We start from the raw sequence: 23,788 nt of genomic DNA, 5'->3' as shown, positions 1-23,788 counted from the left end.
GTTTGGCCAATGAAGACTGCTTCAAGTGGTTTGGAGCAGAGATAACAGAAACAGATCTTAAAGGAGTTGGTAAACAATGTCGCTAATTCCTATGACCTCACTTGTGCTCATATAAATAGAGAAATGTACTCTTCAGCTGTCATCTCACATGTTATAGCATCAGGTCCTAGTTTCAGACATATAGGTGTTTGCCTTTTTTAAAAAATATCATCTGTGTAGTTTTCCAGATGGGTCACTTATGATAAAATTTATCAGAACAAAAAACAATAACAAAAGTAAAACAGAGAATATAGTCAAATAAAAAAATAGACAAAAGATTGGAAAGATTAAAAATCAAATCTTGTAAAAGCAAAACTAAATACAGAAAATGTATAATACACTTTATAATTAAATTAGATGCAAGTAGTACACACAGTCCAACATTATCAGACTTGATTAAAATTGATCTCTATTTGTTTAAAGTAAGCAGTGTAAAAAATACAAAACCATTAAAAGTAATAGAAAGGGGAGAATAACAGAAATGCTGTAACTTCCACCTTGAGTGCCTGGAGACAGATATTACACATGCCGGAGAGAAAGAAATTATACACAAGCAGTAAGTTAGACTTCATCAGGAGTAGAGAATGATTCAGATTGTTTATTCAGTGATATTGCACCAGAAACATAATTGAGAAAGCTAATCAACCCAACATTCAAAGAGAATGGAGCTGACCTAAGAGGTTTTGAGAGCACTTGTACTGACCTGCTGGCTCTACCCCCACATACATGACATGAGGCAGGTACTGGAAGTGTGCTATGACCTCGACATGGGTGACCGAGCCAGGGCAGTCAGAGGTGCACACAGATGACATCACACCAGGAGAGCCTGGAGAGGTTATCCATGGGCCGTTATCAGATTCCGCATTTCTCAGTCCATTACTCAGAATGTACCTCAGTTGTCCATGTTTTTACAGTCTTTCCTCTTGTGGCATGATTCTTGGCTTCCCTTCAGTAAGTATTTCAGCCTGATTCACTACCCTTGATTCATTTTATGCAAATAATCCCCTAATGAAGACATCTTGACTGCCTGCCTGTTTCCCCTTAGATGCAAGTGGGCAAGATTTCAAATGACCAAAGAATGGGACCAGATGGGGCATTTTCATATTGTTGAATTCATATTCACATTCACTCTGAGAGAGAAATGGTAATGTTTGATCAATACAGTTTGTACAAATGTCATAAAATATCACACTATATCCCATAAAATACATGTAGTAATTACATGTGAATGAAATTGTGTATAATACTTGTAGAATGTAAAAGAAAAGTTGGATTCTGTCAGCTGAGCTTTAGTATTGAGTGAGCTATCTAGGAGGTGATTTTAAAACAGCCTGTATGACTTTGGAAATTTTACCCTAATATATACTTCCCCACACTGTGCCAGGGAGTAGTAGTAAACTTCAGGAGATACAGTGTGGTAAGGGTTAGCAAAATAGGAAGCCTGGGAGATAAGCAAGGGATAAATAAGTGTCCTGGTTCTACTTGTAAACAGCCAATCAGTGAGCAGGTTAATTAAGTGTTCTGTACCTCAGTTTCATCGTATGAGAAATGGGTACAATGCCACTTTATTTTGCTGAATTTTTGTGACATCAAAAGTGGTTGGATCAAAGATCTTGAAATACGGAATTGTTTTTAAAGTGCCATATGTGAAAGTGACACATTTATATGTGAACCCAAACAGTGATTAGACCAGAATTAAGACTCCCTAGTTTTTGCCTTGGAGGAATAACTGGAATGTGTGTAAAGGTAACCTTATTTTGTGATTATTTACATATGCAAGAGGAACGATGACATCACCCTCATAATATTTTTAAAGGTGTAAATATTTTTTGCAGGAAAAATTAGTTGAAATTTAAAATGTTCTGATCAGTTAATTAATACTATAGAAAACCAAAAAAAAAGAAATATGTCTTATTTGTGGCAGATACCCAGATGAGGCAAATAAAAATAAGGGGGTTTCTCCTTCCCTCATTAGCTGGTTGAAAAAGAGGTCAGATTAAAAAAAAAAAAAGAATTCAGCCCAGGCAGAGAGTCTGCCTCTGCTTTCTCAGGAAGGCATGCAGGCTGGAGCTGCTGCGATTGGAAACAAAGGAGCCCTTGCCACACAAAGGTTTGCTCCAGAAGTGATTCACAGTGCAAGCAGGTTCCTGCCGCCAGGAGGACCCACAGCCCCAGAGGACCCACAGCCCCAGAGGACCCACAGCCCCAGGTTCCACTCATGTTGTATGATTTCAGCTTCCACAAATGACGCCAAGCAAATCTGATTTATTTGTGCTTAATGAATCCAAATGTGTTGGTTATACATACAGACTTGTGCTCAAGGAAATATATCTAGTACTCCCTTCCCTCAAGCAAGTGGAAATCTCTTGTCTTACGGCTTACAGGTCATTAAGTCCATTGACTGAATTTCACTGACTTAAAGCAAAAACATCTCCAGGCCACAATCGATGAGCATATGCTCTTCGATTCTTTGCTTTTGTAACTCTCTTCAGGGTGTAGTTCCTATTTTCACAGCTGATGCTAAACTATAAGTTAGATGTGGATTTGAGCTGGAAGAGGGCTTGGCAAAAGTAATATTGAGAAAGCAATCGAGCAGTAGCGCAAAAGGTAAATTTAGACATGTCAGAAACCTTGCCATGGCAATTATAAATATAATGCCATGGTTTTCAGTACTGACAGAGCTTTTACAAAAAAGTAATTGTGTAACATTACGGTGAGATTATCAGTTAAAATAGCAGTTAAATTGAGAAAGCGTAAGAAGTAAAGGCATTCTGTGATGGTAACACAAGAAAATAAGTCACCACAATCTGCATTCTTTTTAAAAGCCTCAATAACTAATGTGAGTTAATACTTTAGCAAATAATAAATACATAATTTAGTAAGAATATGATAGTGAAAAATTACATTCTGCAAGATAGCATTTTTCTGTACTCCTAAAAATTCTCAAGTTTCAATACTAATATACTACTACATTGTCCAGAAATGTAGATAGCATTAATAATAGATATCCAAATCTAAAATTTAAAGCAATCACAACATGAGTGCACACACTCTCCACACCCACATAAAATAAATGGGAGAAGTTAAAAATTAAAAGTTAATGGATCAGAAAATAGAAATATAAAGCCTGATTCTTTTGGGAAAAATGCAGATCACTAGCAGTCAAAAATAAAGGAGGCAATTCAGTTAAAAGAGAAAATAATAAATAGGAAGCAGTCCAATATTTTAAAAATAAAAGCCACTGGGCTGGTGTTTGGATTATCTATCAAGATGTACTTGGGACCCGCCTGTGTCCCACATTGGCGTGTTGGGTTCAGTTGCCAGCTCTGATGACTGTTCTAGCTTTCTGCTAACATGCATCCTGGGATGTTTTGCAGAGTGGCTGAAGGAGTTTTGCAGAGTGAAATAGCACATGGACAATCTTTCTTCCCCTCCCTCCTTCTGTCTCTACCTGTATCTGCCTTCTCCCTCAGATAAATATAAACACTAGATGAATAAGCAAATCCTTACATTTGTTTTATACCTGAGAAAGATAAACTTGAAAATGTGGAAGTGAATTAAATTCTTAGGAAACACAGATGGAGGCCATCCTAGCCACACAACATGATAGCTCTGCACCTACAGAATTAACACAGTGTGATTGTCTCCAAGGCACAGCGCCTGCATCCCCGAGAGAAGCAGCCTGACTTTCACAGAAGTCCACCTGCTCAGTCGCCACTATGGCTAAGGAATTTGTTTCCAGGATGCCCACGGGCAGTGCTGGACACTGAATGCTGACATTCAGGAAGATCCATCTCTGGATCTGTGATCGAGTGTTTTCTAGATCTTTCCGTCATCTTGACGACTAGCAACTGACTACCTTGAAGCCATGATGATTTTTTTTTTTTTTTGCCAAGGTCTTTTGTGATCCTTTGATCCTTCGCTCCTACTGAAAATAGTCTCTTTTTATTCTTCCCATGACCAGGCTGAACATTTTCAAAATATTAGTTTCTACTTTCTGTTTAACTTATGTATTTAAATGATTTTCACTCATTTTATTACAAGAGCCAGAAAAGAACACACGACACCTTTAATGCAGATTTAGATCTGCAGTAATTCATAAGCGTAGGCTTGGATAAAACACGCATGCACACACACACATACACACTATATATACCAGACCCAAGTTCTTTGTGAAAAAATTGCCAAACGTGTAAGGAACTCAAGAGAAATACATAAAACATAGAGAAAAGATAAAGGACTAAATATAAAGCCTGTGCCTGAGAAATATTTATAAAAGACAGCTATGGGATTTAGTCAACAAAAGGCACACACATATACAACAGGGAAAATAAGCAATGATCCAGTCAAACAGAAGTAATTCGTCAGATGAAGCCAGCGGAAATAGCAGAAAGAAATGAGTAATTTTTAATATTTGTAATACTTCAAAGTATAAGCTAAAATATATAAAAAATAAGCCACATGTTAGCAAAAAAATCAAGAAAAACCAATTACATAATCATTGAGTGACACCTTTTTATATCACCATGAAATCTAGAAGTTTCACACATAAACACACACATGTCCACACATACATCTACACATAATCAATTTATTTATGAATAATATTGTAAAAATTAAGAAAATAGATTCAAAATAAAAAACAATATTTCAATGTTTTATTTCTCAGCAAGCCAGGGAATGTCAAATAAGCACAGGTGTATCTTTTGACTAGGCAGACAGATAACCCCATCCCCTCACTTCTTTCACCTCAGCTAACATTATTTTGATGTATAAATTCAACAATCGATAAGACCAAAAATGAGACAACCTTCAAAGAAAATACAAATTCATATCTCCCAGCAGATGGCATATCACATGGCAAAAATCTAAAACTTCGAAAAGCTTCATAAAATAGTATTACTCTAGAAATATTAGCATGGTAATACATTTCATTCTAGAAAGAACAATCTGTGAAAATGTTAATGGAGTATCTACTCTTATGGTGACAATAATAATTTCAGATGCATAGGAATACATTTTAAAATAATGCACAAAAGTTACAAAAATAAATATTTAAACACTTCCATGAAACCTCAGATGGTTTACTATAAAATACAAATTTATACCCTGGATTTATGGGTAAATTCAACATAAGTAGTAAATTACAAATAGACTACTTAAAACTTGAGAGAAAATATATTGTGAATGTTCACATGTTAAATAAAAATTTAACAAAAAAGAACCCGAAAATTGCAGAAATAGATCTCAGCCAATCTCAAAACAGTAGTGTATTCCAAAAGCAAGAAAAGAACAGTGAGTGATACATTAACTGATACAGCTCAAAAAAGATGATTAAATTAAAATTAACACATATTAGAAATGAATTCCTGATAAAATTCATCAGAATAATTTTTGTAATAAAATTTGGATGAACTAAAAAAACTGTTTAGCTAATTTATGCATACTGTATTTTACAACAGTATAAATGCCAATTACATCAAAATTTCAAATGTTAATATGAAACCTAAAGTGTACAAAAACAGCATGGAATTTTTAAAGAAAAATCTTCTGGTAAAGAATATTTTTGCACAGTTTTTGTTACTATAAAGAGAATAGATTTTATACATTACATTATTACAATTCGGAAGAAGAAGAAGAAGAAAACTCTGCTCATTCTCCTGCTAACCCATTTTCCTAATCCTCCTCCTCTTTACATTTTTCATCGGTTTTTGCTGGATGTAATTTTAATCCATTCTATATTTACAGGCTTAATTCATCCAAAATAAGAGCTTTTAGAAAGTTGTAAATAGGAAGACCCCAGTTCCATAGACGCATAAACAAGGATTAAACATGACAGCCATATCCCAAATGGCCATTTCATCCCTGTACATTTTTATATTTCATATTAACTGCCACATATCATATTTCTTATTATATATCTTATTGATCAAAAAGAACAGAAGGTATATTCTTAATAGTTATAGTTCAAACAAGACAACCACATTACCCTCACTCCCTACCTCCCTTCTAATACCCCTTCCTCTTTTTTCATTTTTAATTTTGTCTGAGAAATGTGGTTTTTTTTTACCAAATACTTAATCTATTGCATATACATAGGTGTATTCATCACTAATTATAACATTCAACAAGTAAAAGATAGAAAGACTACATTTCAAATGCGACCATTCCTATACATGTTTGTTTTCGTATTGCTGCTGCCACATGTGAAGAAAATAATACGTTTTTATGTTTTTGAGACTGAATTATTTCACTGAGCCTAATATTTTCCAGTTTTATCCATTTTATTGCAACATGGAAAATTTTATTCTTGTTTATGGCTGAGTAGCATTCCACACACACACACACACACACACACACACACACACACGTTGATAGACACCTGGACTGAGTCCATATTTTAGCTATTGTGAATTGAGTTGCAGTAAACATGGGTATACAAATAACTCCCATTCCGGAATGTCTTTCTGTGACACACTTGATAGAAAGCTTACTTAATGGAGATTAAGGTGTGCTAAGCTGTGTTCTAAGATATTTCACCCAGTGTAATGGAATACCAGAGACTGTGTCATTTTTAAAAGAAGTCTATGCAAGTCATATTTCTGGATGTTCAAAGACAAGCTTCAGAGATCTTGTCTCCAATGTGTATCCCATGACTGATGGCATTCTACAAGGGGTGTGTGTGTGTGTGTGTGTGTGTGTGTGTGTGTGTGAGATAGAGAGAGAGAGAGAGAATGAATATTACATTTCCAGATAAGAAGGCAAGTGGCATGGCTTGTGACAATAAGTTAGGACTCTCTTGATAGAACGAACAAGAGTACTGCCTTAGTGCTTTCCAGGGATGCAGCTATGGTGATCAGAGAACTTTCACTCACCTCTGAAAGGCTCACAATACCTCTGAACATCAGCACACTGGACGAAACTTCCAAAGTATCAATCCCCAGGGAAACAAACCACAGCAGATACAATCAATGGGTAGGTCCTGTTATTATCCCCTTGCTACAACAGAGCAAATGAGATTCAGGAAAATTAAATGTATGTCCGTGGGTCACATGATGGATGGCAATCGATTTCACTCCAGGGTCCAATCTCAGCTTCTACTCTGCGTTAAAAATGTAAGTCCCTTAAAATAAGCCTCACAATTTCAATCTGAACGCCAAAAAAAGTGCGGAGTCAGACTTCCCCCCAACAAAAGACAATATTGGAATTCACAAAATGGGCAAGGATTTTAATAGGTAAAATGTTCTAGCTTAAAGGAAAACCAGTAGCTAAATAAAAAATCGAATAGAATTATGAAGTATCTTAGACAAAGGGATCTCAGTTATTCCAAAGATGGGAACATTTGTGAGCCCTTACTAAAAATGGTGAATATTAAAACTGGGTGGACTTTGTGTTTTCTCCTTTCAACTTGATAAAGACATATGCTTGAAAGTGCAATGAAGATTGGGAAAACAGACACTGCCTGTATTTCTCATAGGCATATCAATGTGTACCTTCCTTAGGGAAAAATTGGAACCCATGTCATATATACACAGACACGCACCTCCACCCTAGTCATTCTGTTTAGGTAAATCATCATACATAGGTAAATCCATCATACAGGTAGATTCATACATGTAAAATTACCTGCATGAAATCATTCAAGTATAAGCATGGTAATTGCAGCATTTGTGACAACAATAAAACATTACAAATGACAAAAATAACTCAATAGTATCTAGTTTAAAAAGTATACATAGTATCACTAAGAAAGAGTTAATAATCTAGCCAAAGAAATTAGATGTCTGTAGAGCTGAAAACAATGTCAGTTTTTGATACATCCTGATCCTTTGTGAATTTGTACTTTATAAAGAAATGTAAGTCATGTTAAACTCCAGTTAGGAAAATTGTTTTACGGGGCATAAGCTAAAAGTTTTTGTGAGGATACAGGAGACATTCCTTGCTGCTAACCACTACTTTGTTGGAGCTGAATCTCAGGGCCCCATGAGTGAACACCTGGGTCTACTGTAAAGGTTTAGGACTATCTAGTGTTGCCTTAATATAATAGAATCAGTGCTCTACATGCATAGATCTGTAGAGTCAGCAGTATATACTTTCCTGGGCCTTGCGAATAAAGACATTTATTAATTATTTATTAATAGCCATGAGCTTGTAAAAGGAAAATAAAATAGTAAATCTGGAAGGAGATTAAAAGGGCACAGAGTAAGCAGGACAAATAGCAAATGAAATGTAATACAAACTATCCAAGAATTTCTAGATTTACTTATGTTGGACAAAGTTAAATTTAAGGCAGAGGTGACAGAGTTAATCTCAGATATCTCTGCAAGTTAAAAGCATCTTAAATTTTTGTTCATATATTTACATAGCTTCAGCATATGAGAAAAAATGGAACTAATGGGAAAATTTGTACAAATACCAAATAAACAGGTATTTTACTGCACTTTACACAGATGTATATTTTTAAAAGGTAGGATGGAGTAGATTGGATAATGGAAGTTCTAATAATATTAAAATCAAACTGCCATGTTGTCCAGGGATTCTACTGGGTTATACGTCCAAAAGGTATCAAATGGACATGTCAAAATGATATCCGCACTCCCCAAGCTTTTCACAGCATCATTCATAATTGTTAAAATGTAGAATCTTACTGTGATGATCAGTAAACTAATGTAAATAGGTCGTTACATACACATACATGAATGATTACCATGGTGTTAATAGTGTTATTACAGTGTTATTAATACTTAGCCATTCAAGAAATAATGAAATCCGACCCTGTGTGGCAACAGACAAGCACCTGTAGGTTATAAACCATGCACAGGAAGGCAGAGGCCTCATCCCTTCCCCCTGTGGGAACTGAAGAATTTACATTGATAGAGGGAACATGCTTACCAGAGTCAGGGTAGTGAAGGCAGTAGGAAATGGGAGAGATTAATAGAAGTGAAGTTGTAGCCAAGTAGGAGTAATGTGTTTCTGATATTCCGTTATCCCAAAGGAGAACCATGTTGTGTCAAATAATTTGAAATAACTAGAAGAAAGCAGAGGTTTGAATGCTTTCATCACAAATTGTGAATTTTTCAAACAATGCAAACTTTTATAGGCTGATTGATCAGAATGTGTGAATGTTCTAAACACCACATCATATTCCATAAAGATGTGCATGAGCTACCATTTAATTAAAAACAGTTGACAAGGGACTGTTACACATATTTCTCAGAAGATGTGCATGTGGCCAGTGGACATATTTAATAACACTCAGCTGATCTTAAGAGAAACGCAAAGTAAAACTAAAGTGAGAAATCACATCACAGATGTCAGAATTGTTGTTATCAAAGAGAGAGTAGATAACAGATTTTGGGAGTGGAACAAATGGTAGACTAGGGTGATGACAGGTTTAAACAGATGGAGGAGGACCATCCAACAGAAGCAGAGAGGGCACAATCCCGGAAAACAGGAAAGGACAGGTGAACAGCAGAGGAACACTGGGAGAACTGTGGAGTGGTGAAGCAGCAGACAGTGGCCTGCTGCTACAGAGGACAGATTCCCCAGTGGTGATCACAGCTCCATCATTGGTCAGGTGCGAAGGCAAGTTCCCTGGGAACTCTGGAGACTGTGGATGCTGCTGCTGTTTTAAGTCTGACAACAGAGGAGTGGCAGAGCCATAGTGGTCAAATGTAGGAACAGGATGGATTTCACGGCCCAGATGCTCACCAGTGCCACTTCGGGTGCCATTTCAAGTTCTGCGCCAGACACTCTGGAGAGAAAACAGACCTGGGTATGCACTAAGCCAGGGGAGAACTTACTTCTTGCTCAACACATTGTGTTCCATAGGGAAGACAGTGCTGACTTTGGATCCTGTGGGTGCTGTCCAACGTATGTCTCGATTCTCCCGCAGACTTAATTGCCAGCAGTTCCAGCAAGAAGAAAGAAACAACAAAATCTGCCCAAGTAATACCAGGCACCAGTGACAACACTGTGATCCAGGTTAGAGTCACAGCTGGTGTTTCTCTAATCCTAGGCGCTGCTAGAACTGGGAATGGGAGAAAGGCTGAGCAGGCAGTGGTGTGGCCACACATGGGATCACAGGAATTGGAGAGTGGTGACCTGGGAACCGGGACTGCTGGGACTATGGTAGAAGCAGAGGTGACAGTTTGGGCCTGAAACTCAGACACGTGACAGCAAACAGAGAACCTGGCACTGAACAGGATCAGTACAACCAATCTGTAGACCTGTGGAAGACACAGCTTTAAAAATCTGCCCTGAGGAGAAAAATCCACTAATTTGCCTTCAATTGCATCTATATCCTAACCTACAACCATATGAATTGATGCACTCTGTATGAAGTGATAAGCAGATACACCTCTTTGGTTGATGCAATTTCCCATCTGGAAGCATGAATTGTCCTTCATATCCACTTTCTGTGCTGTTTTCCATTAAGGACATAGCATCGGGTGCCAGAAAACTCAATGGCATCCTCAACTACCTTTCCCTCCCATCTCCTTGGGGACACAGTGGGAGCATGCGGGTGGTGACTAGCAAGGAATGACTGCTCTAAATCTCCAGGTCTGTCATTTTCTCATCTCACTGCCACTGCCTCCATGCAGCCGCCTTTAACTCTTTGCTGGCTGTAGGTGTTCCTTCTGGCTTCCCTGACTTGGTAATGATCCTCATGCGGCCCACACACAGTCCATTAGTGGCTTTTCCTGATCTCTGTTCCTTTGAGTGTGACTGTTTTAATGCTGGTGAGAGTAAAGCTGGGGCACATTTAGAGGTTTTATGATGGGAAATTAACCGATTGCTACACCTTGCTACTCAGAAAGTCATTACAGATGCTGGTGGATTTTCACCTTCCTTGCCCGAATCAAATGTATACCAATTGAGAAATAGATGTCTAAAATTTTCTTCTGTGCAGTTTTTCTTATTACCTCAAGGTGACCTGGAGTTTAGAATCAGGGGCAGAGATACGGATTTTGACGGATCCTTTTGGTAGCAGGAACACATCTTCCTGACCTAGAACTGAGAAGAGGTCTCAGGTGATGAGCAGTGCTTCCGCTCTTTACTCCTGTTTCCTCCACGTTCCTTGGCACAGCTCTCCTCCTGGAGCCCTGTCCCCCCAGGGTCCTGCCAGTTCTAGAAAATTCAAGGCAAATTGTATAGATGATACGTTTAGTGAGATATGCAATTTGACAATTCCCAATATGAAATTCCAGAATTCAAAATATACCAAAACAAAAACTTCGCGTGCTGACATGGCACCACGAACTGAAAACTTTCACAATAAAAAACTTTGGTTCTTGCAAAAAGTTGTAAAAATTACCTTTAGACTGTGTATGAAGCACTTATGAAGTGAGTGAATTTCAAGTTCAGACTTTAATCTCAAACCTAAGATGTCTTCTTGTGTATCCATAACTTCCAAAGACAAAAACAAACAAACAAAAAAAACAATTCTGGTCTCAGGGATTTTGCATAAGATATTTCAATATGTAATGCAGTCATTGCATTAATAAAGCTTTTGAGTCATGAATTCGTTTTATGTTCAAGGAGTTTGTGGATAATCTGCAGAGTTATTAGTGTTAGTTTGATTAGATTTTGATTTATGTTGACGTTAATATGTGCTTTACAATGAGACAAACTGCAAGCAGTTGTTAGTTAACATGGTGGCCGCTAGATGGCGCAGCACCTCAGTGGCGCTGAAGTTCTTCAAGGTAATACAAAATGCAAGGAGCTGTAGTTTTGCTGTGTGGCCACCAGAGGGCCGAATAGCTTCTAATAGATTGTAGAACTAAAGATGTTACCAAAAAAAAAAAAGGTGTCATTTGTGGCTAAAGACTGCTCAGTAGAAGCAGCCCTTGCTGCATATGAAACAAGTTCACAGCCTCAGGAACTCTGTATGAGAGTCTGTATGAGAGAAATTTAAAATAGGAGAGCCTGCTATCAGAATAAAGTGTGGTAAGGTCGTGTGCATCAAAGCTGTAACATTGTTCTTGTACTTCAGTTAGATAGTAATGTAGAACTTGTTGCCCTCGTTTTTGTAGAGAAAATTAGGGATTCTATAGAGTGAACTAATACAAAGTTTAAAGCTGGGTTACTGCAATGCCCCTTCAAGTGTCTGGAGCATATTCTACTGGGTGTTTCTTTGCTTATTTATTATTTAGAAGTTTTCACAATTAAAGGGTTTTTTTATCAAGATTTATTTATTTATTTATTTTGGAAAATCAGATTTATAGAAAGAAGGAGACAGAGAGAAAGATATTCCATATATTGATTGACTCCCCAAGTGACTGAAAAGGCCAGAGCTGAGCTGATCCAAAGTTAGGAGCCAGGGGCTTCTTCCGGGTCTCACAGGTGGATTCAGGGTCCAAGGCTTTGGGCCATCCTCTGCTGCTTTCCCAGGCCACACGCAAGGAAGTGGAAGGGAGGTGGGGCAGCTTGGACCCCAGCTCATGCAAAGGCAAGACTTTAACCACTGGGCTCTGCGCCAGACCCACAGTTACATTTTTGTTTGTTTGTTTTTCATACAAATTATTGTGTTAAGGAAGATTCCTTCTTTTGCTGTCACTTCGAGAGTGGGAACAGCCAATGGGAGTTAGATTTTGTGCAGTGGATCCTTTGCATCTGTTGCCATGACTATGTTCTAGTTTGTTAATATTTGCATAACATTTAAAAATGCTGAACTAGTGTTACATTTCTGGAATGCCATTTGGCTATTTTTGTAAACTTTCCTTATTTTGCTGGATTTGATTTGCAAAACTTGTTTCAGAATCATTGAGGTATTGTACTTTAGTCTCCTTTTACTGAAATGGTTTTGTATGTTTTCTTACTAGTGAAATGATAGCTTCATTAAATGAATTATCATTCCCTCTTTTATGGTTTCTGTGGAAAATCGGTATAATTTTTATTATATTTAAAAACTATGATTTATTTGTTTGAAAGAAAGAGAGGGATGGAGGATGGTAGAGACCAAGAGAGATTGTATATCGGTTCACCCTCCAAGTGCCCACTTGAACCTGACCATCTCTGGACTTTGGCCCTCATGAGGTCCTTTGAGCTGACGGCCTGCAGTTATACAAAGGAAAATCATAAAGGTCAAAAAGTGCATGGAAGGGTGTTCAACACTTCTAGACATTAGGAGAATGTAAAATAAGATGTCCACTTCTCAGCCAAACACTGCAAGGATTCTAACAACATTGATTATATCAATTGCTAGTGAGAGTGTGGGAAACTATCCACACAGTTATGGTGAGAATTTGAAATATTATGGCTGCTCTGTAAAATGATTTGGTGTGTTCCTTAAGTAAGTGACCATACACCTATTCCCTGATACCACAATTACGCATTTCACACATTTGCCAGACATGAAAATTCATAGTATCTCAACCCCAGAAGCAACCAAAATGTTTTCCACAGGTAACAGTTGAGCAGCACATGTCTTAAAAGGAGTGAATCATTGACACATGTCAAAATGTGAATGGAGGGCTGGGGCATTACGTTGAGTGAGAAGGTAGAATGCTACATTTACATGCCTCAAACTGGCAAAGCTACAGACATGGAGAAAAAGTAGTGACTGCCAGAGTTGGGAAAAGAAAGACGGGACTGCGAAGGACAGAGTGGCATTAGCAGATCTCAGGGGGAGATTACGAACCAATACCGAGCATCCTCCAGGGAGCCTGCTGGGCCCAGGCAACACTGCTGTGCTTTGTTGTTGCTGAACTGGCTACACCATCGGTACAGGGCTTCTAAACCCGAATTCACTCTGACTGAGTGACAGCACAGAAAGCCAGTCTCAGTTGGAGGTGGCCTGGCTGCCTGCAGAGCCAAGTTATCTTCAGGGCAAAGGTTATCTCACCCAGCACAGCCAAGATGCATCGTTCATGCCAGTAAGCCAAAGAGGAAGAAGCTGGCAGCACAGAGGTGCCCCAGGGCATCAACTGTTAAACAGACAGGGACTGGTATAACTGCAAGAGTTTCAAAGGGTTGGAGAACTGGACCAGTGGGCTGAAAGTGTTGCATGATCCCTTCATGGAAGTTAGCACCACAGTTAAAACGATTTGACTGTTTGCCCACAAGAAAACACCGTTTGGGCCCCAACAATGAATCCACTCTAGGGTCTCTTTCCTAGAAGTTGTCTCCAAAGAAGTCAGACTTTTTATACTAAGAATGCACTTACTTCTCATACCCTTCCAGGCAGGGGACCCAAAAAACAGAGTCCTGCCAAGGTGTTCATCTCCAAATCTGCGCGCTTCTTCCAATCAGCCAGCAGAGGGACCCCTTGCTTCACTTGTGAATGCCTTCTCAGGCTCCTCTACTTTTAACCCAGGGCCCCTTCACCCTCAGCGCGAGGAGGGTAAGCTGAAAAAGGACCGTGTTGCTCCGAGGACCCCTGTGAGACATCAGGTGCTGAACACTGGCTGAAGCATTTGAGGTCTGCACCTCTGCAGGACAAGATAGCGCAGCTGGTGTCATTTGACAGTGTGTCAGTTGGTCAAGTTTCCCAGGGTTTCAGGTTGGACAGCCCAAGGCAGGAGGGCAGGAAGGATTTACATCCATCTGGCCATGATGCCAGAGTGTCACAAGGCCATTGGTGAGAAGACACGACGAGCTGTGCATGTGCCCATCACTCTGAGCAAAAATCAATGACTTAGGCGGTGTTTCCAGTGGAGTGTGTATTGCTGAGGTTAGAGTCCCAGAACCCTTAGCTAGAAATAAACCTCCCTGCCAGTCACTGTCAGGATCAATCATTAACTCTTATTTACTGCCAAGTTTGCTTTTCAGTATGGCTTTGACAAGCAAGTGGCCCTTTGTTCTGTGGGTCTCAGGAGCAATGCTTAGGCTAAGATTACTCTAAAGTTTTTTAACCTCCTGTTGTCAGATGATCCTTAACATCTTAGGATGAAAAGTATTTAGCTAATACAGTTTATCATTAGTCATAACATATGTTTTGTTATTGTTAGCCTACATAATAGAAGCATGATGGAGCAGTACGATGGAGGATCGTATGTGGGTATACAGGCTTTCCACCATGGAGCTGAGCCATCCTCACCTGAAATGCTGCAGTGGTGTCCCATGATGCTGTTCCCACAATGCCTTGCACAAAGCGCAGCATGGTGAATGAGCCTATGCACAAAGAGTTTGGGGAGGAGAATGAAAGCAATCATGGACAAGCTAAAGACAAACAAGATGTGCTGGACCTCGTGTTCTCTGTGGAAGACGATTCTCAGCTGGGACATGGCTGTTGCTGTGAACGCGTGCTTCTTATGGTCAGAATAGCTGGATGTTCATTCCAGGCAGACATGCAGGATGCTCTAACCTAAGGGGTACCCAAGTCACTTCCTTCCAGATCCAGAGGGCCTGGCCACATGGGCTTCCTGATGCTGCAGAAACAAGAGCAACATGGACTGAGGGAGGCTCAAATAGCACTGCAGTGGTGTCCTTGTGGCCTTAGATAATAAAAGCAGAGAAGAACATTTTGGTACAGGTCTTGGCAAAAGTATAACCAGAGTTTATGAAGAAAACAGCAGCCAGCACTCTGATAGTTGGAGTGTTAGTTAAGCCCTGCGGGAGGGGCACCTGCCACCTTGGCAGCACCATGGGCCTACCGCAAGGTGGCAGGAAAATTCCACCATCACTTCCCTTGCTTGGGACGTCCAGCTTATCTGGAGACTGGGGCATGGGGTTGGGGTTGGGGTTGGTTTTTTTTCTGCTGAGACAGAGGTGGCATGCAGGGCTGATGCTCCCCACCAACAGGATTACAGAGAGTGATGACCCCAAGAAACTCTGTGTCCACCAGCCTTGTCTGTGCCTGACTGTTCCCCCTCCCCACTCTTGCGTGCATGACCAGTTTTCTTTAACACTCAATTGTTTTTCCCCTCTTGTTTTTTTATCCAAGGCCTGAGTTGTTGTTTAGCAACTTGAGACATAGCCACTGTGCTAATCTGAGCTTTGGAATGGACCCCTCTTCCCTTGGGTATCAGAATTTAGCTTCTGGTCCTATCAGAAGCTTCCCTACAGACCTCTGTGACTCTGAGGAACAACCTTCCAATGTCCCAGCATAAGCCAGGAGGGTTCTCAGTTCATAGAAGCCAAGGTGTCCTCTTCCCCTGTCATGGACAGGGACACTTTTCAATGAGACTGTTTCTATCCTCATATTAACACATGGATGAGGCCCAAATAGGAATGACTGGACATTCCTTACCTACCATCTCCCTCTAGTCCCAGGATTTCTGGCTAGCCACCTTGGATAAGTGTGGGCCCATGTACCCTTGAGGAAATATTCTTTCTCAGATCACAACTGTGCCAGTTTGGCACAGGCCATTGTAAGTTAATCTACTTAGACTGTATCCCCACTGCTCCCATCTGCATAATGGAAACCATAGTAATGACTTCAGTGAGGCATTATTGTAAGGATGACTTCAGAGGTACGATGCCGCCATTCTAGCATCAGAGTCACTAACTTGTGAAGTTTTATGTAGATTTTAATGTGAATCTTACTTCGACCACCCATCACAGTTGCTCTGTCTTTCTAGGGATGAATGGAGCACACTGTCTGTAAACACTGTCATCACCAGTTTACTATCACTGATAGTAGTCTTGGTATTGGTGTGTTTTCATACGCAAGAGTAAGCTTGGCTCCCACCCACCTGGAGTAAAAATGATAATAAAGACAATCACTCCCACATTATGCTGCAAGAATATTTATATGTATAGATATAGATATTTACTCTTCTCCAAATGATTCATTTGACATTCAAACAACAACCAAACGCAGTGCTACTGAATGAGTATCAGAGTGGGATGGACAACGTCTCAAAAATTTCACAGACCCAGCACGAATCTGATACAAAAAAAAAAAAAACAAAACCCTAACGGTTACTACACAGAAACAGAGAATCACAGATCTCACTTAAAAATACAGATGTCAAAATACCAAATAGCACAGGAGCCATTTGAAATCAACACCACGTGAAAATGTACAAAGCTTTGGCAGGTTAAAAAACAGAAACAAATAGGAAATTCAGACTTATACACACGCAACTAGAACGTAAACACCTGGAACAGAATGTGTCCCCCTCCCCCCCCAGTCAGTGGCCGCTGGCCAGGTACCCAAAGGAAAGACATCTCCGCTACACCTATTAGCTCGGAGGGGGGTTGCTGGTGGGGTCATCGCCATTGTCGCTGCCATCGGGCTCGTCATCATCCGTGTCTTCAGGATCCCACTCGGCCAGTGCTTCGAGGTAATGGAAAGGCCAACACTGAGGCTGTGTTTTATGCAGCTTGGCCAGAAACCTCAGGATAAGCATCTTGCTGGTTTCAAGGAATGCCCGGGGGCCCCAGAGGAACTCATATTCTGCGGGCTCCGTGCAAGGGATCCGCCTGTACTCGAGGTACTTGTGCCTCACAAACACTTCAGTGATGAGCTTCCTCATGTTTCCAAAGAGACCATTGGTCTCCCGGACATCCAGCCCCAACCTGAAAAGCAGATGAAAAATGAGATCCTCCCTAACACAATTGCCTTTCATGAAAATGAGGCTCAGGACCACCATCAGCAGGCCTAACTTGGGCCTGTCTAAGTAGCACGCCACTGCTTCCCCTTGAGGGCACACCAGCTTGTTGATTATGATATAGGAGTGGGTTTTTATGTCCACTCCCTTCAAGTGGTAGCCAAAGGCACGCTCTAGCTTATTGTTGGCACGGTGGATGATTTCTAAGCACTCGTGTTTGTACTCTCGGATGATGACTTTCACCATCTCTGAGCGCTGGATGGGCACCTTGGCTTGGTCCTTGACCAAGAGGAGCTGCACCAATGCATCTGCTTGCTCATCTAATGGAGACAACGGGTGAGTCTCCAACATGGGGTCCTCCCGGGTAACACTGCACCCCTCAGACAGACATGGAACCTCGGGGGCAGTGAAGGGCTGGGGGCTACCCGGACCTTCAGAGGGACCCATGGCCCAAGATGTGCTGGGCCCTTCCCAGCCACTCAGGATCTGGGAGGTGCTCGGACCCTCCCAGCCATTGAGGCCACAGGGAGTGTTTGGGTACTCCCACTCCCCCAGAACCTGGATTGGGCTTTGGACATCCCAGTCACTCAAACTGAGATTTTCCCAAGGCCTGAGACCCTGCCAGTCACAAGAGGCCATCCCCTGGCCAGTGCTCTCCACCTCAGGCTCCAGGTGCTTCTTCTTCCTGGTGGCCTTGCACGGACGACGTGGTGGCTCGGCCGTCTTTGTGGCCTCTGGGACGGTCGCCGTCGTCTGGGGAGCAGCTGCCGCGGCCATCAGGAGAGTGGGCACTGCCGGGGGTGCCTTGGAGGCACTCACATGGGGCTGCGAAACCCAAGAGACTGCAGGCAGGGCCTCCACACACGCGTATGTACCCTGCAGAGCAAATGGCAGTGACTTTGGGGTCTCTGAGGCAGTAGATGGGCCCCTGAAGGCAGGCTGGAACTGGGAGGTAGATGGAAAGGCCCTGGAGGCAGCAGCAAAGGGCTCCGGTGTGGCAGGCAAGGCTTTCCAGGTGGTTGGCAGGTGTGCTCGAGTAGCCGACACCCCCCTGGGAGCACAGAATGTGGCCGCAAAGATCATGCGGTCCTTGGAGGGGGCTCTGCGCTCTTTTGAAGAAGTCCTACGTTCTTTGGAGGAGCCCCTACGTTCTCTAGAAGAGGCCCTGCACTCTCCTGAAGGAGTCATCAGTGACTTAGTGGAGCCCCCGTGAAAATTTGACCCCGTTATTGGGGCTCCTGGCTGAGCCTGCACGGCTGTCGGTGGGGCTTGCCAGGATGGCTGCAGTTGCACTGCAGGCAGCTCTGCCTGCGGCCCCGAAGGCTGGGCCTGTTGGGGGGGTAGCTGGATTTGGAGTGCTTTCTGGGAGGCCGGGACTCCCTGAAAGGGCTGCTCCAGCTGGACGATCCTGGGGGGCTGACCCTGGGCCTCCTGGGTGGGCAGGGGCTGCCAGAAATGTGTGGGAGGCTTCGGCGCCTGCCAGACCACCGCCTGTCCCGGCTGTACCTCCTGGAACTCCAACGACGATGGCAGCTCCTGTGGCACCGGAGTTTGGCCCTTGGGGGCCTGCCAGATGATGGACGGGCAGTGCACAGCCTGCTGTACCGTCGGCGGGACGGACAGCGGGGCTGTGAGCACTTGCTGGGGCACCTGCAGGCCAGCGGGTGCCACTGCGGGTACCTGTGTAGCTGGTGGGGCTGTAGGCACCTGCGGTGCTGCCTGCACCTGTGGGGTTGGCAGCCGAGCCTGCGGGGCCTGCCTCAGCGGAGGTGGGGGTGGCAGGGCTTGCCAGAGCTGTGGCTGGGTGGCCAGGATCTGGGGGGCAGGTCGGATGGGCGGTGGCCCCTGACGGATCAAAGGCGGTGCCTGACGAATCACAGGCGGGGCTGGACGGACCATGGGCAGGCCTTGGCGCACAGGTGGGGGGCCGGGGCGGATGGGTGGGGGGCCCGGGCGGATGGGTGGGGGCCCCTGGCGAACAGGTGGTGCCTGCCAAGCAATTGCTGGAGCCTGCCAGGTGACCTGTGTGGCCTGCCAGGTCAAAGGTGTGGCCTGCCAGCCCTGCGGAGGTGCCTGCCATCCCGCGGAGGTGGCTTGCCAGCCTGGGGGTGTAGCCAGCTGCGCTGGGGGAGCCTGTGGGCCCTGAGAAACCTGTGGAGGGGCTCTGATAACCTGAGATTGGATTTGCAGGATCAAAGGCTGAGCCTGTGGGGCCCAGGTAGCCACAGGTTGTGCAGGGGGGGGCACCGGCTGCACCATGGGAGCTCCTGAGGCTGCAGGCTGGGCGATTGGAGCTCTCGCACCTGGAGCATGTAGCATCAGGACGCCAGGACCTGGAGGCTTGGTCATTGGAGCTCCTGCGGGTGGTGGCTGGGTCATCAAGGCCGCTGGAGGCGGTGGCTGGACCATCGGGGCCGGCGCAGGAGGCTGGACCATCAGGACGCCTGGAGTCAGAGGCTGGGCCATCGGTGTTCCGGGAAGTGGAGGATGAGCCATCGGCGTCCCCGGAGGCGGAGGATGGGCCATCGGCGTCCCCGGAGGAGGAGGAGGAGGTGGAGGAGGAGGAGGATGTGCCATCGGGGTCCCCGGTGGGGGAGGATGCACCATCGGAGTCACCGGAGGAGGAGGGTGGGCCATCGGGGTGCCCGGAGGGGGAGGGTGGGACATTGGGGTGCCAGGAGGAGGAGGAGGTGGAGGAGGAGGAGGGTGGGACATAGGGGCTCCGGGAGCAGGATGCACCATCAGGACTCCAGGAGCTGGAGGCTGGGGCATCGGAGCTCCTGGAGGGGGCGGATGCACCATCAGCACTCCGGGCGTCGGAGGCTTGCCCATCGGGGCCCCCAGCGGAGGAGCCTGGACCAGCGGGCCCCCCAGGGTCGGAGGTTGAGCCATCGGAGCCACCGGAGGAGGCACCGCAGCCGGCAGCTGGCCCTGCGGGGCTTCCCAGGCAGGTTGAGGTGCCTGCCAAGCGGCCAGGGAAGCCTGCAAGTCAATTGGAGGTGGATCCCAAGGGACTGGAGGAGCCCGGGAGGAAGCAGGCGGGGCCCGCATGAGAACCGTGGGGCGGCTATAGACAGGCGGCTTCGGGGCCTCCGCTGGAGGACTCGAATCACCCAGATTCTTACTTAGCTGCGACATGTCCCTGTGCTGATAGCTGGTGCGTCTTCTTCTCCGACAGCTGCTGGGCCTTTTCCTCCTGAGAGACGAGAATGCCTACGTGGCTGTTCTGAGGCTCCCTCCCTGCCGAATGCTGAATAGGAAGTGAGTGCTGCTCGCTCTGCAGCTTTCCGCAGTAAGGAGGAGGGGGGAAGGGGGGCTCAATCCCGCCCCTTCCCCGCCCCCGACCACCACAAGTGGATAGTGCAGAGGGGCGTCTACCAAAGCCGTGGCGGACACAGGATCCCTTCTGGCTCTGTCCAGTCCCCAAATGCAGCCCGGTCAGGCTCCACAGGCATAAGTTTTCACAGGGCAGGGACAGGGGTAGACCCGTGTTTTAGAAAAAATCGCAGGACTGCAGTGTGAGGTGGGAGCAGACCACTGGCGACATGGAAGATGTCCAAAAAGGGGGGAGATGGTGTGGTCTGAGCTCAGAGGCGAAGCCCATTTACGTAAGAGAGATTGCGGGGCTGTAGCAGAGGGCTTCAAAAAGTTCGCGGAAAATTCTTTCGTTGCTTTTTGTCCACGAACTTTTTGCCGCCCCCTCCCGCTAGCCACAGGCTTCACTTGCAGGTGGGGGTAGATAGAGTAAAAGCAAGGGAAAAGACACGCAGGTTTCTCGGACTTGGAAAAGTGGGGAATTGCTGAGATGGCTTTCTTGCCTAAGAATGCTAAGCGGGAAGAGTGATTGATGAGTAATGACTGGGACACAGGGCACTGGCAGCCCAGGACAGACCCCTGCCCCAGGATACACTCCTATGTTCCAGGTTGGAGTTCAAAAGACAGCAGTTGCATGTCGGGTTTGCCTGTTCCTTCTGAGAACAGAGCCGCAGGAGTTGATGTGGTTGCAGAAGAGTGTTCAGAGTGGAACTCCTGGCCACGCGACTTCAAGAAAATCCAGGTAGTTCAGGGGCAAACGAGAACAGGGGTGACAGAGCAGTAAGAGAAGGAAAGAAACCCCAGGAAGTAGGCTGTGCCAGAAATGTCTGAAAGAAGGCATTTTTTACCAGAGGGGGAAACTGCCTGTGGACTGTCTTAGGTGAGGGAATGGGGTGGAGCCACTTGGTGGTTGATGTTTGTCAGTTGCAGGGCAAGAAAGAAGGTTTAAAAACCAAGACCGAAGAAAAAACAAAATGCTATAAACAGCAATGGAACGTGTGAACAAATAATCAGCTCCAAAGTCGTTTTGTAGGAAAAGCAAATAAAGAATAAAACAGAAAGCGTCGGGGGAAATCTACACTCTGACAAAATCAGTCTAAAAAATGAGATCATTGATGTATTAGCAGATAAGGCCAAACAGATAAAAATCAACATTGACCTACGCTGTGGCAAAGTGGAGTGATAGTTGGACAGTTTTCTAGAAATGTATCGAGAAGTAAATAGATGTATCAAGAACTGTTTGCAGCCCAGGGCGAAAGTCCAAAAGTGAGGAAAAAGGTGCCACAAGGGGGCAGAAGAGGATGAAAAAGGTGATGCCCCATTGCTTTTAAGTGCCCTCAGCACATGTTCTCAAACTTAGGTGTCTTAGGAACCCAAGTGAAGGCACACATACGTACCTTCCAGTGAGAGTGTGTCATGGGAGCAGAATTTCAGGGTGAGGTTTTTTTTCCCGATTTTTACCCTCAAAAATTGAAGTTCGATTTTTTTCAGGGTGCCTGATGTCTGGTCCCTCCTGTGTATCCTTAGGGAAGGTGTCCAGTTTGGGGTGAAGAAAAGCTACTTTCGTAGGATAGAAACCACCATGAGCTATGGTATTCAGTCTGTCGAGCAGATGGTTGAGTATAGGATTTTCCTCATTCATAGGGGTTTAAAAACACTTCAGAGGTCCAAATTCTAAAATCTATCCCTCTTGCTCTCCTAATATGCACTGTACTAAATAATAATTATTGCCAGCCAATACTTTTCAAAGAGTTGTTTCAACTTGGAGCTTGCTACTTCTGATAAAGCATGATGTTTCTTACTGTAATTCAAACACGGACAAACATGAGAGATTAAGTCGTCCCACCAACCATTCACTTACTCTTTCAGAATTCCAACTGGGTGAACATTCAGTCAGCCGTGCTGTGAGACATGTCACACAGTAAGTGGCTGCTGATAGGAACTGGTGATTCTCCTTGGTGTCAGAGCCATGTGAGTAGTGGTGTTACACCAAGTCCGTTCTGTGCAAAGACCCCCGTTTTACGTTAATAGGTGTTACAGAAGAAAGGAAAGAAGTAGGAATTACGCACAAGGGAGAATACATGTAAGTGTAATTAAAATGGATAACAGATTTATGAACAACTTCATTTGTTACCCTTTGGTAACATTCTGTAATTAGTAGAGGAAAAATCGAGGATTCAGCATCCAGGGGAATATTCATGTCTGGACACATCACTTTGAAAATACATCTGCCTATTTTAAATAGTCAGTTTCGTCATTTGGGGGATTCAAATGAGATGCTTACAAAATATTTACTCCAACACCTGAGGAATCCGAGAGTGTACAGTCCTGTTGTGCAAACAGATAGTTTTGAAAAGAACAAAACACACTATTTTCCCAAGAATGAGTAAAATATTTAGACCACACAGCTAAACTAACTCTCTTTAAATCCTTTTTCTCTGGAGATTCCCATCGTCCTTCTGGCATGTTCATGTTCTTTCTCTTAACACCATTGAACCAACAGTGCGTCCAGGTTTTCTTCTCTTATTTCCCAGCTTGAAAATTTGAAGTGGAAAACAAAGAGAAACAAATATGAAACAGCCGTGAATGTTGGCATATGTCTGTCTAATTAGAATGGACTTTTAATGACTTATGTAAATACATAACAGAAATGTTAAAAAAAATGTGGGAAGCTGAACTACAATAGGTGTAGGAAACCCATTGAATAAGGAGGATGCTGGATACTCCTTTGCTCATTCTTGAGTCCCCGGCTCATACAGAGTGCTCAGTAAGGGGCTGGTGAATGAACCTGTGTGAACAGCATCAGAACAGCCTGTATTTCACTCCTCTACAGATGCTAGAGTTGGTGTAAATATTCATAAATTATTAAAATAATTAGTAACAATTTTTACAAGTTCTATAATCTTTTTTAAATGAAATGCTTTCATTAAGCACTT

The 23,788-nt window shown here is 43.7% G+C and overlaps 1 protein-coding gene across 1 annotated transcript; it reads right to left on the bottom strand.

Annotated features, from left to right (window-relative positions):
* Positions 1 to 17,168: 17,168 nt before the first annotated feature.
* MAGEL2 (MAGE family member L2) lies at positions 17,169 to 20,707 on the bottom strand. Its single transcript, XM_004593177.2, has one exon. The coding sequence runs from the start codon at positions 20,673 to 20,675 to the stop codon at positions 17,169 to 17,171; it is 3,507 nt and encodes a 1,168-aa protein (XP_004593234.2). The 5' UTR covers positions 20,676 to 20,707.
* Positions 20,708 to 23,788: the final 3,081 nt, after the last annotated feature.

Source organism: Ochotona princeps, chromosome 6 (assembly GCF_030435755.1).
Source record: "Ochotona princeps isolate mOchPri1 chromosome 6, mOchPri1.hap1, whole genome shotgun sequence".
NCBI classification, from domain to species: domain Eukaryota; kingdom Metazoa; phylum Chordata; class Mammalia; order Lagomorpha; family Ochotonidae; genus Ochotona; species Ochotona princeps.
Note: the sequence above shows the minus strand (reverse complement) of the source record. Positions and strands in the feature narration are given on the sequence as shown.

What these genes read in the sequence shown, in the direction of transcription:
- MAGEL2 (XM_004593177.2), bottom strand. Translation starts at nt 20,675, where the DNA reads ATGTCGCAGCTAAGTAAGAATCTGGGTGATTCGAGTCCTCCAGCGGAG.